The sequence below is a fragment of the Nothoprocta perdicaria genome, unplaced genomic scaffold, assembly GCF_003342845.1.
Source record: "Nothoprocta perdicaria isolate Ctin4 unplaced genomic scaffold, notPer1 scaffold_30, whole genome shotgun sequence".
NCBI lineage: Eukaryota > Metazoa > Chordata > Aves > Tinamiformes > Tinamidae > Nothoprocta > Nothoprocta perdicaria.
Genome location: NW_020455533.1, coordinates 1,666,290 through 1,680,357, shown reverse-complemented (window position 1 = coordinate 1,680,357; position 14,068 = coordinate 1,666,290). Strand labels below are relative to the sequence as shown.

Below are 14,068 nucleotides of genomic sequence, written 5' to 3'. Positions count from 1 at the left end.
TCACTGTAACATAAAGGACTTCGTTTTTTTTTTCGAAAAGCTTTCCAAGCCTGCTGAAAGGCTGCTCTTTTAGTCAGCCTTGAGTTATGTATCTGCTGGTGAGGCGATAGCAGCCTTTCTAAAGAGATATTGCTTTCCCTGAAGGGCTCTTACCCTGGGGCAAGCATTGCTTCTGCATGAGCAGCCAGCTAGCACCTGAGCACAAGGGACAGACCTGCTCATGTGGGCAGAGCTCAGCAGGTTCTGCCACTGCATCCAGGCAGGATTAAAACTGTAAACCTGTCCATGTTTCTAGCATTATCACCACTGGAGCTGCTGCAATGTTATCAGGAAGTGAACTTTACATTTAATAAATGCTAACAACAAAATGCTGATAATATCATTCCCTCCCCCTTTTTCTTCTTTTGCCATCAGGAGCTTGGTATTGTCATCGCCACCTCACATGAAAGCAGCTGAATGACGAAGCTCACTGACTGCACAAGGTCTTCCAGCAGATTATTGCAGCAGCAGGTCAATCTGCCTTCTTAATCAATTAGCAAAGACAATTAGCAAAGCATCTATACAAACCATTCTTCTCTTAACTGGAAGAAGACATTTAAGGTGCAGGCAGAGGACAGCAGCAGCCAGGGTACTCACGGAAGCACAGCTACTGCTTCCCCCGGCTGGTAGGAAACGCTGCGTGCTCAGCTACACAGCACCCCCTCCTGACAGCACTTCACATAAACCACATGTGGGAGATTAAAAAAAAAAAAAAAAAAAAAAGAGAGATGGAGACTTAACGAGATTGAGAACAATCCCCCCCAGCAAAGCTCTCCATAGCTGCTTGTGTGCAGTGCTGGAAGAACAGAGCTGCCCTGAGACAAACAGTGAAAGTAAAGCTAATTCATGGTACTTTCTATGCTAGAATAGGTGAAAGCTGATGTGAAATGAAGCAGCTAGAGCGAAGAACAGCCAGACCTTCCATGCTCAAAAACCAGCTCTTTAACCAGGTTACTGTTAATGTCTAGGTTCTCATTTCCAGCTGCTACCTCAATATTTGTTATACCTCAATATAAGTTATATTTTTGTCTTGAGTCTGAGAGATCTCAGATTGCTCCACTTTTAAAATTCTTTGCGCTCTCTTAAACTGCTAGATGTACTACTGGGTATGGCAGATCATCGCATCAAGTAAGTCACGCAGCTGGTCATTACAGGGAACTTTCCTATGGGTCATTAATAATAATTCATGAGAAATTAGAGGGATAAGTAGTGAGGCCAAAGTGGCAACGGCACATTCTCCTCAACCGGTTGTTTATGGGCAGACAAAGCTGAAGGGCTGCCTATTGGAGGAAGGAAGCCTATTAAAAAAGCTTTCCATCAAACTTTGCATCTCTCACTTAAATAGGGTACAAAGGAGGGGATACTGCTGCAGTCCTCAGCCCTAGCGGAAGCCCAACCAGACACTATAGCCCTGCTGCCCTCCAACTGCAGCTGGCAAGGATGATGTCACAGACATGGTGGTTTTGATAAAATCAGTAAAACATTAAAAGAGGAATACGGCAGTGCAAAGCAAACACCTCCTGAACTAAAATTTGAACATGGTGGATGTGGGGTAGAGCAATATCTGGATGATTTACCTTCGATGAGGAGGATATTTGTTTCTTGTTAATTAGGTAATAGTGTAACATTGTGATCTGTTGGCTTGTTAGGACTGGAATGCGTTTTCACTAGAAAGAAAATATGCCTTGTTGTAAATTATATAATTAGTGAGAAATTGTATGTTGACTTACACAATTAATATTTTCTATCTACAAGATTAAGTGAAGACGGTATTAGTGAAAAATAAAGAGATTAAGAGCATCATGAGTTAATAGGTGGTATCAAACAATCCTAGGATAGTTAACAAAATCAGACATAAATCAGCTGGTTTGTATTAAAGAGGAAGTTAATAAAGGTTCATTTAAGCACTTCTCCACAACATCAACTTGCTGCCTGTCACTCATCTTGCTTGTTCATTGGAACTGATTTTTTTTTTTTTTTTTTTTTGCTTTTTTTGCTCTGCAAGCACAAATCCTTTCAATGACTTGAGTGACTCTTTAGAGGAGCAAACTCTTAAATTCTAAACAAACCAAATTCTTAAATTCTCAACAAACCTAGCAAAGAAACAGGAAACTTTACTAAGCAATTCTAGAAGGCAACACACAAAAGGGAAACGCAGGCACAAGCATTTTGAAGCAGATGTGCAAAAGAAAGCTGCATCAGAAGCCTTTCCCAAAGCAGTATTCAACAGGGAAATTGCCTTCACCACATAGCTTTCTGTATCACTGCTTCTGTTAGAGATTGATCTGGCAATGCACAAACATAGTAGTTTTAATATTTTTTGGTACTGCCCAGGGTTTGATTTCACTACATTGCTTTATAATATATTCAAATTTCATAGCAAAAAGTTCACTGCAAATAGTTGCAAGGGAATGCTAAGAAATGCCATCTTAGCAAACACATAAACTGTGGTAACTGGATCCACATAAAATGAAAGCTGTCAGGAGCAGGAGCAGTTTAAGCACAATCAGTATGAGACACGGCTTGCAAACTTCATTAAGAAATGACTTAGTGCTGCTTAAAAACTTAAATATTTCTGACTAGATGGTAGTAGCAGATATCAAAATAAGAGCTTTGAAGACCAAAACAGAGCAGAGCCCACATGAACATCAATTAAACATAGGCCAGTCAGTCCTAAACAACAGGAAAGAGCCATTGCTGCAGGCAGGCTTGAGGATGATCAAACTGGGAAAGAAACAGTGACAGGCAAATCCCTAAGCCCAAACAACTGTTCCTTAGTGCCCTGTCCGTTCAGTAGTGGTCAACGATTCTTTACAAAGTGGCTGTCGCTCAGCTCACTAAAACCACTTGTCCTTCAGTAAGTAGAAGAATAAAACTCATCTCCTTTGTCTGACTGTATTTTCTCATGGTAATTGAAAATGGCACACAACTGCAGAAAAATATTTGTGCAGTCACAGCTCATGAGATAACCACCATGAACTCCATCAAGGCATGGATATGAATTTAAGCCCATTGCTGGGCTGATAATTGCAATTCAACAAAAACTTTAAATCCAGAAGTTTGATGGATTCATAGAAAAAAATAAATTTCACCTGCATTTCATGGAAAATGCATGTGCATACACTTATGCATACACTAAACCAGCCTTAATCAGTCAAATACCTGGTTCAAAATTACTTTAAGAAACATCTATTTGCCACTAGATGGCGTGGGTGAATTCCCAATTTTTGTTGGAATCAGTTTAAAAATATATATACGTATAGGTATTCCCTCCCTTTGCTAACACAATACTTTACCTTCATGTTTGTTTTCCATTTTTAAATCAGCCAGCTAAAGAAAAGCAGCAAAGAAAAAAAAAAAAAAACCAACTTTTACTAAAAATACACCATCTGCCAGTGAAAATCTTTGATTCTATCACATCTACTACCAAACCCGGTTAACAAGCAGCACCAAAGCCAGTTTCCACAGAAATAGGCACCTCTCCCCACAGTGACTCTTTCAGCTGCCTCCCAGGCTGCTGGCACCACCTCACCTCGTGTCCTAGGTCAGGACTATGTCTGACACTCAGCCTGCACCTTATGCATCTGGAATGCATTTCAGAAGATGTCATCCCCTGCCTATGGCTGCTTCCAGGATCAACAAGGGATGCAGGAGTGGTGTCATGACAGTGTCAGAGAACAGTAATAAATGGATATTAATACATTCTCTTACAGCTGGCCTTCCCCCCGCCCTAACCTCAGATGATCAAATTTGCTGAAGGGTACTTCTGACTTGCCCAAGTTCTCTGATAAGGCTCAGCAAAAAATATTGTGATGGCCTTGATACCACAGGACTGAAGCCAGAGGAATAAAAATGGAGCTTGATCTTTCTGCAGCATTCACCAGTGAGAACTGGCATAAATAACTGAAATAAAAAGAGAAAAAAATATTGTGGGGATCACACGTAAATTCTTCCTTCACAGTTGTGTTTCTGGGTCTTCTAGATTTCAAGTACTATTTTCTAATTTGATCTCAAAAGTCACTTTGGAGTAACAGCTGAGCTGGATTCTTATTATCAGCAATGAAACTTGTTTCAGATCAAACTGCAAACCTGGCTGAAAACCTACTGTTATTATTTCAAAACCAGTATCTGCTGCCTTCCAAGAAGCTCCATATGCATCAAACCTGCTGAAGAGTGATGCAGAAAACAGAATTCACTTTTTTTTCTGACTAAGCAAGGATTCTACCTCAATTTTCTGATCATCTAAAGAAGTTAAATTATTAGAAATTTTAATCTCTAAGAGCATGCTGTATTCTGTATCACAAAGTTCCTCATGGGCTAACTCAGGTCACGGCAGCAGGGCTTGGCACAGGTTACACTGGGCCACACAGAGCTCTCAACTGCACGATGAAGGATTGACATCAAAAACAGTTTATATTATTGAAGTATATAAAAGGAATATTTAAAAGAACATCCTAAGAAACAGGGTAACAAAGGAGAGCGCAGGACTGGGATACAGACTCTTATGTCATTTACCATTCACTTTTTTCATTTCGCTGAAATGGCTTTTTCTAATGATGAAAGAAAAAAATCCTTCCACACCAGACAAGAATGTAAATTGGACTTATGACAAATTATAGTTCTAAACCATTTTAATCAAATGTGCACAATGGCAACTTTTTAATTTAAAATTTCCCCATTTAAAACAAGTTCTAGAAATCTGATTACACAAATACACACACACACAGAGCAGTCTTTATTTTTAGGGGAAAAAAAGAGGGAGAGAAATTGTCAGAAGAGCTTCATTTGTTTTTATATATAAAAGAAGGCACATTCATACAATTTCTATTCATTATCTTGATTTACAAGTGCCATGTCACAAACAGTGAACAACTGATAAGAAATTAAGTAAAATTTCACTTGAAGTTTATATTAACTATGGCAGGGATGTCATCCCATACTCTTAACTGCTGACTGACTAGTAGGAGGCTCTTGGTCAAACTTCAGCATCCAATACCTAAAGATTTTGTTTACTTTAAAGCAAAACAGATCCCACTAGACATTTATTAGGAATTCAGCAGAGTATTATTTACTTGAGAAAACTGTTTCACACTAAAAAGAAATAAAATAAAAAATAAATAAATAAAAAAGTGCAAGACCTTGCCATTCCAGGACACCAGGAACTGTGCATAGTGTTTACTTGTGGCTCTAAGTGGCCATCAGGCATTTACTTCGCAGAATCACAGAAAGGTTGAGGTTGGAAGGGACCTCTAGAGATCACCTAGCCCAAACCTTCTGTTCAAGCATGGACAGATACCTAGAAAATATGGCACAGGGTGGCATCCAGGTAGGTTTTGAAGACCTCCGAATCACCATCACCCTACTCCCACTCAGTAGATATTCCAGGGAACACATGTCAAAGTCACTTTCATTTGGACTTTGTGTGCCTTCTATATATCAAAATACTGCTTAAAACAAATGTTACAAATACATAAAACAATTTAAACATAATGAAAACAAGAAAAAAACAAACAGCAGTGCTTCGGAGTGGGCCTACATGCTTTGTTTCCTTTCTGAGGTAAACTGATGGAATTCCATAAACGGATGTAAGGAGAGAGTTGAATCAAGAGAAGAAAAAAAAAAAAAAAAGAAAAGCAGTGGGAGTAGAACAAGAGTGAATGAACAGGGAGGTGAAGGCACCAGAGTGTGGCCCTATTCTCAGGGAAAAAAACATGTTTAGATAGACCCTGAGAACACACATCTGGATGTTATTGACAGAAATGACCTTCCAGAAATGAATCCCCCTTACATAACTCATAGTAATCCTACCACTTCCAATAATATTTCAAAAAAAGAAAAATTTGAAAAACTTTCGGAAAAATGTAAAGCAAATTAAGGGTATTCCCCTGTAATCTTTAATATTTTAATAATCTATAAGATTGTAATTTAATCACTTGTAACCTGCCTTTCTAACCTACATTAACCATCAGGTCTACTCCCCATCTCTACACTTAGTGGTACTCCTCCTCTTTACCCTCAGTCCTACTCCCCCTGTTTAACCTCAGGGGTACTCAAGGGTTTACCCTTAGGGGTACTCCCCCTGTTTAGCCTCAGTCTTTACACAAGATAGGCTCATCCAGTATAGCTCTGGTTCAGCAAACTCAGACAATAGGAAATTTTTAAAGTACTTCACATCTTATATAAAGAAAAGAACAACTCAATAAACACAATAAAAACTAAACAAAGAAGACAGAAAGGCTCGAGATTTTTGAGTTTACAGTAGAAACTATAAACTCCCGCCTTCCTTCTTACAATATTCTTTTGCAGGACTGAAATAGACAGTAAGTAAAAGTCTTCACAACACTCAAGCAACTTTGGTGCCTTTGTGACATTTACAGAAGAAATTTCAAGCACTTCTGAAAAACAAAATTAATCTATCCTATGTAAAACACAATGACTTTGAAAATTTTACCCAGGTCTAACAACTACATAACATCAACCTAGCAGAAGTGCAATTCCTTTCACCAATTCCAAATTTGATCCCAGCTTACAGTGCATATGAATTCAAAATTACATAGCAAGTCCGTATCAGAATAATGTAGTAATCTAATCCTATCTTCAAAGGAAGAAGAAAGGTCTGCCTAGATTTATCATTAGTAGCAATAAGTAGATAATTGCTATGTTGAAGAATCACAACTGTCACAGTAATATTCATTACCATGTAAAAAGCCTGCTCTAGAAAGGTTTATTCTGCATACTGTATCTCTGCTCTTAGCTCTTTTGTGAGGTAATTTACCAGCACTCCCAACAATTTTTGCTGGATAGCAGCATTTCCCATTACAAGGGCAGTCAGCTGAGCAACATCAGTCCAGTCTAAGCTCCTGAGAATAACAAGGGCTTCATCATAGAGCTTCTGCTGCTCATCAGGAGGCAACTCCAGTAAAATCTGGGGGACCGGCCTGAACTGTCCAGTAGTCATCCAGGCACCAAGCAATCCACCAAATGCTCCCCCTAGAAAACAGAGAGAGATGTTATTCTCAGATCACTTATGGTACTACTTGAAATTCTATCAAGTGCCTGCATTGGTAATGTTCCCACCTTTACTAGAAATCAATGCAGAGTTGTGGGGACAAGACACTCGGCAAAAATAGTCACAGCCCCAAGGGTATTTACAATTTAAGAAGTTAAATGGAGATCTTCTGATTTAGTTGCAGTGTAGCTCCAATATGGCTTTTTTATTTTTCTCCTATATTATTATTATTACAGTAACATGTAAAATTGCTCCAGCATCTCCATTATCAATGACTGAAGAACACTGAACTTGTGTTCTTCACTGAGATAAAGACAACTTAAACACTGGAACAAATGAGAAAACAGATCCAACAGTAACTTCGGTGGTTCTAAACACCTCACTCAGGAAGGTGATCAATTACATTCTAATTGCACTTCAGAGCTTATACGCTTATAAGAAGTTCACGCTTTGAGCTCTTACTGACTTCAGGCACGCATCTGCCCAAATTATTATCTTCTGCTATTAATTGTTGTATATATAATAAGAGCAACCATATCCAACTTTATTTTGTACTTTCTGTTATGGTTCTCCACAGGCTATTACGTATTTTTTTATAATTCAATCTCACTAATACTCGAGCAGGTATTCTGAACAAAAAGACCACGCTCATCCAGAAGTGGTCCAGAAAGCAGTAGGTAGCTTTAAAATGGACAAACATTATTTTTAATGACATCATTACGAAGATCATCCTGTTTCCCTGCTAAGGTCTGACTGAGAATATTTACTTTCCTTTGTAGTCCAATTTCCTTTTCTCTGCACTACTGGGAATCAACATTTTTGCACCTGAGCTCAACTGCTCCTCATTCTCCATTATCATTCACATTCCTTCACCACTAGTAGCTCTTCCCCTCTCCTATTCACACCCCTGCTACAGTTCTGGTGCAGAGCCTACATCAAGCTTAGAGCCTTTAGATTTGCTGTGTTCTGTGCCACATCCATCTCAGTGGATGGGAAACAGCACCCTACCCGGCAAAAACAAACAAGTTTTTGAACAGATTTTCCAAAGTGCTAAGAGGAACCAAAATCTAAACCTCAAATATCTATACTGTTTCCTATTTTCAGAAAGAAACATGGTCACAGGCCTTACTGATGCACACCTTGTTAAAAACCCCATACAAAAAGCTAAAAGACAAAGTGGCGTCTTGCTATTGCTCAGCAACACAAAACCTCACTGCTGCCTGTGCTGCCATTCAATTCACACACACTACACATTGACCTGCTAGTTTCCTCACGAAGTCTGTTGGCCACTTTTGTATTCCCAGCAAACACTTACCTACTGCGATGCCAGGGGGACCCCCCACGAGGCCTCCAATAAAGGCTGTGGCACCTGCGAGCAGAGCTCCTCGACCAGAGTGTTTAACAGCAGCTTGCATTCCCTTCTCCCGAGAGAGGTGGCAGAACAGTTGCATCACTTCATCAGCCCTGATGGGCATCTTGGCTTGTTAAGGTCCTGAAAAAGATGTTTAAAATCATATTTTGATCACTACAATAGGGACTAAATCTTGCTGCTCAACATTTTTTTTTTCCCCTCCCCTCTCTAAACACAGTTCAGGAGACCATAAGCTTTAAGAGACACAGTTAATGCATGGAAAGAAATCACTTCATCATTCCTTTAAATACAAGTCAAAAGATAAACCTATTTGCCAACAGTGAAACAGCAAGTGAAACCAAGAGACAGGCCAGTGAAATCTGTATTTATGACAAATTCAGAAGTCTGTTGAACATGAGCAAGTAACAGCAATGAAAAATTTAAGAAAGAGTCTGTCTAATTTTCAGTCTATTATCTTTGCCTCAAGCAATTGCCATGTTCATTCAGCATTGCATATGGCTCCAAAGAAAAGACAGAGCAAGGCCACATTTTAAAACTGAAAATGTTACTGAATTACAGAGGGACTAGAATCTTACTCCAGATTAACAGGGACTGTTATTTTATGTGTGTCAGAGGCAGAATCAAAAGACAGCCAAAACTATTTTTAAACTTTGATTTTGTAATCGACACACCAAAAAAATAAAGGGGGGGGGGGGGGTTGCAATTTGTTTTTGGCAATGAAAGTGCTGATTGCAGATAGGTCTGTACAAATTCTACCCAGACATGGAAAAACACAAGTAATGTAAAATACTGGATTTGCCCCAATAGCTGAATGCAAAGACAGCAACATACATAAAGCTGGGCCTGGCTTTCAGCGTTGTTGAGTCCCCACACTTCCTTTTACCTTCAGGTGACACTGAGAATGCTCAGCACTTCATACAGAAAATACCAAGTGCTATGGAAAATAAACTTGAGAAACCAAGCTTTATTGGCCCCAGATGCTTCTCTGGTGTAAGCCTAATTTCAGTGTTCTCCTACTTAACATTCCCACCCTATTCCTAGAGACAGGCATTCCCCACTTCAGGGAATGATGATTTTAATACAGAAAAGCCACTTTATCCCCTGGATTCATGATTCCACTTAAAATAAAAGAACACTGAAACTACAGGTACTCTAAACCAACACACTGTCTAGCACTGGAGAGCCATCCCTCACTGTTCCTTACAATCTCTTACAAAACTGAGCTAACTGCATATATATCCTTCAACAGGTATCTCTACAGAATCGATGCATAGAACAAAAATCAAACATAGCTCATGAGAGCCAACTCCAAATCTAACAAGCAACAAGGAGGTCTAAGGACTCCATCAGGAGCTGGCTTCCCCCTGGTGGACAGTGATAAACAAGAACCTGGGCTGAGAACCTCTGCTCAACTGCTAGGAAGCACGTACAAGATCCATGCAGGTCTTCAAACTGAAGCTCCATATATCAGAAATTACATACACAAGCAAGGATATCCAGGAGATAACCCAGGATAATTTCTTCCTGTCAATATCCATACACAGGTTCCCTGTGTACAGCTCTATCTGTTCAGCAGCCTTTGTGACATGTCTTGGAGCAAGTATGAGATCAGCAGCCAGAACAGACATGAAGTACAATTGAGAGTGGAGAACACATCTTCACAACCCAGCACGCACACAGATGCAACTCCATGATTAACCTGGCCAGCAGTGCAATCTGTGAACAACTGAGGAGCAGAAAAGGAATCAAGGTACACCTACAAACAAGGACATTCACATCAGCAGTCCATAGTACACTGTTGGCTTGAGTAATATTTGTGCTACCAAATCATAACTTGCTGAAGTTACTTTAGAACCTACCTTTAGACCCCTGCAACACAAGTGGTATGATTTAAATCACAGTCTCAACAGCCAACAAAACTTATTTGCTTCAGCTATATAAGTTTTAACTTTAAAAGTTTTTATTAAGATTGTTAATCTTTTCAGTTATTTTCCTAAAGCAAGGCAAGGTTTATTCTTACTGGTTGACATAAGGATTAAAACATGCTGATTACAGCACATTATCCTTGTACTTGGTTATCTTCTCTCCCACCATAAAGACTCACTACATCTACAAATAGTTGCTACAATAATGTTGCTGACTATACATTTATTCAGATACTCATTTTTCCGGTTTCAGTTGCCTTAGAAAATGGTAAGAAAACTAATTCATTTGCTAGACAATCTGAATGCAATTCAAATGCACAAAGCACTATAAAGATTTTGTAAAAACTGTGACCTTAGAGGTGTTGCTTACTCTCTTCTTCTGCACCTTTATCAAAGCACATACATTTGTCAAAGCATTTAAGCCAATCCTGTAATAAAAGAGGCAGTAAAACAGGCAATGCACTTACTTATTATGCAAACAACCTATTTTTAGCTACCTAGCAACTGACCTTACAACACTCTTAGATACTATGAAGACAGGTAAATATTCACCGTAATTAATGAAAATGCCTGCATTCCACTCAGGCTAAAGGAAGTCAGGTACCTACCCTGTTCAGGCACTCCTCAATGTCCCATTTACCTGGGCTGCTAAGTCACTAATTAGCAGTGGATGATTAGCCACGAGTCCCTCAAAACATAAAGAAATTACTAAACCCCCTCAACTTATTTTTCAATGGACTGAGTAGGAATGGAGCTTTCATTTCTTAGTCAGATTCTCCATTCTGAAGACACTGAATAACAAGTTAAAAAAAAAAGTATTTTTGTATCTGCCAGTGGGGATTGACGCAAAAATGTCAACAATGAAAGCGAAAAAGAAAGTGGGGTTGAACAGTAAAGCTCCAAAGCAACCTGGCACAGGGTGGTGCCAACACTAAGGTCTGATCTGGCCTTGAAGACTAAAAGGTGCTGTCCCTGATGCAGTTACAAGTCATAAACACAAACTCATTAGATTGAGACAGTACTAAAGACATGCAAATTATTAAAACCTTGATGACTTTCAAGGACGCAATACGCAATTATGCTTCTGATTCTTTGTTTGCCTACTACACCTACTGTGGGATTGCTCCTGCTTTAATGATTATACAGCGGCCTTGTCACTTGGCTGAGCAACCAGATTTTAGAAAACTGGCTTATTTATTTACTTCACTCGTTTAGGGGAGGGGGTCTCCCGGGCCGCCGCCCCCCCGGCTGCCAGGCCCGGCGCCCTCCCCGGCTCCCTGGCGGCCGCCACCGCCGCGTCCCGGGCGCCCCCCGCCCGGCGGCGCCGCCTCCCCCGGCCCCGCTACTCACGTGCCGGCGCCGCCGCCGCAACGGGAATTTTCTGGAATTTTCTTCGCCTGCAGCCACCACAGCGCAAATCCGGACTGCCGGGGGAGGGGGACGGGGCGCAAGGAGGTATTGCGTACGGTGCGGCCCCTTCCCGGCGCCGCGGCCGCTCCCAGCCTCCCTCCTGCGCGCAGACCCTCCCTCAGGCAGCGGCACGAGCCGGGCCCGGCCCTCGGCGGCTGCGCGGGAGGAGCGCGGAACCGCGCGGCGCGCAGGGGAGGCCCGAGCACCTTCGGCCCCGTCCCGCGTACTTTCCCGCCGGCCCGACCCGGCCCGGCCCGGCCCAGCTCCCCACCCCCGGCGAGACGAACCCGGCCCCGCGGTGCCCGGTGCGGCTGCGCGGGCGGAGCGCCCCGCGGGGCCTGTTGGCTCCTTTATCCCCTTCAGTCACTGCTCTCCGTGCGTGCCCGCACCGCGCCCGCCGCTCCCCCAGGCGAAGCTGATACCTAACGGCGGGTTTGGCTTCCCGGCCGGCCAAGCTTTCATCTCTCGGATTCAAATAAGCCGTCTCCCGCCAGCCCCTCACTGAGGAGATAGGGAAGTGGGATGAGGATGAAAGGAAGGAAAATAACTCATAGTTTTTGTCTCTTTCCCGTGGCATCACTAGGGACTTTTTAACCTCCCCATCCTTTATATGGTGACATAAAATAATCCTCTGTGTAACAACTCAATGTGATGCAGGTCTGCCAGTGCTTTTCATTTTTATGGCTTGGATATAAAAAGCAAAAGTAATGCACAGAATGAGCAAAGAACCAAAGTGCTGGGTGTTAAAAGCATCACGCCATGATCCCAGCTGCAGGTGGCTTCCAGGGAGACCCACTTCCAGCAAAGCCTCTGCCAGACAGAGCAGGACAGTTTTACCTGCCTCCCCAGCCCTTTACTCCAAATAAAGCACATGTAGCACATTCGGGCACATCAGCAGATACTTATTAGTTTTTTTTTTTTTTTTTTTTTTGGTCTATAATCAAGTTACTATCGTTACTATCGTTAAGTTTCTAAATTTCTATTCTAATTACTATTACGTTTCTATTATTAAATTACTAAAACAAATATGTGATAGGGACTGTATTCCTTGTGGTTACTACTGTAAATGATATCGCCTTCTCAGTGAAATTTGGACGCTGCTGAAGTTGATGGCCATCAGTCAACCTGGTCACTTTAGTTAGCGGGACTAAGATTTTATTCTGCATGTAGTTATCAGGCAGCACCTCATGGCACATTTATTTTTCCTGGGTGAATACTGATTGGTTTGCACCACTGCTGCACACCACAAATCCCACACGACCTTCTGTAAATGCTGGGTAAAAATGCCTGCAAAAGGCCTATTCTCCAGTCTTATGGAAAGAGCAAGAGGCACGTCTTGCAGAAGGCATCTTCCAAAGAGCTTTTGTTGCTCAGAGAGCTCCATCTCGTGGCTCTCTGGGCACCTAGATGTAGCGGGGTCTAGGACCATGCTTGCCACTGGGGAGAGAACAATCTTAAAATAAATGAACAGACAAATCTCTGCCAGCTGTGTTATCTTTTACAGGATTATGCATTCTGGGTGGATCTGTCATTGTAATTCTGACATGTATTTATCCACATTTTGGCATCCAGTATTAACAAATAATTAGTGCTGTACCTGAGAGAAATGATAATGCAATCTTTAGGAGTCCTGTTGTATTGAGGGAAGATCAGGTGTCAAGGTGATCCAGCCGCAAATCAGATCCTGCTGATAATCTCACCATATTCATTGTAGCATGTTAGGTTCTTATAAATAGATGTCACTGCTATTTGTATACAGTGGTTCTCTCTGTCCTCTTTTATCAGGATGTTCATTAGTTCATTATTCTTTTTCTCCCGTTCAGATTACTAGAAACTCTACCTTTAAAATCAATCAGAAAAAAAAAACACTCCCCAGTAGTTCCCCCCACACCCTTAGGCACATACACAAGCGGATGGTCAAAAGGCATGCATCAGAAATCAGCTGTACCTAGCTGTACCTCTTGCACCTGGGCTTTCCACTCTGGTTAGCCACCTTACGGCTTTCCACATCCTTTCCTAGCGTATGTCAGAACCCAAAATAACTACACAGTAAGTCCAGTATGTCCTAAAAGTGCTGAGTTCACTGCACATGATTTCACAGCTTCTGACATACTAGGAGACAGGCCAAAGGGTGGCAGGAAAGATTTCAGCTGGAGATTGGCTGTTGCTACCAGCTGAATGATTCATCCTGGCTTGCAGCCGGCTCCTTATGGGGTCTGCAAAACTGGCAATCATGAGCAGGCTAAAGGCTGGAAGAACTGCCCTGAAATACCTTCTGTAATTATGTGAAATATCTGCTACCTCTACAGAAAC

General features: G+C 41.4%; 1 protein-coding gene across 2 annotated transcripts; it reads right to left on the bottom strand.

The window, feature by feature from the left end:
* Positions 1-6,042: 6,042 nt before the first annotated feature.
* Positions 6,043-11,790, bottom strand: CUNH19orf12 (chromosome unknown C19orf12 homolog). Of its 2 annotated transcripts, none has more exons than XM_026042416.1 (3): positions 11,696-11,790; positions 8,364-8,540; positions 6,043-7,029 (listed from the first exon to the last, which is right to left on the bottom strand). In XM_026042416.1, the coding sequence occupies exons 2-3, from the start codon at positions 8,521-8,523 to the stop codon at positions 6,764-6,766; spliced, it is 426 nt and encodes a 141-aa protein (XP_025898201.1). In that variant the 5' UTR covers positions 8,524-8,540; positions 11,696-11,790; the 3' UTR covers positions 6,043-6,763. The 2 variants fall into 2 exon arrangements, with proteins under 2 accessions (XP_025898201.1, XP_025898202.1); XM_026042417.1 differs by lacking the exon at positions 11,696-11,790 and adding an exon at positions 10,954-10,973.
* Positions 11,791-14,068: the final 2,278 nt, after the last annotated feature.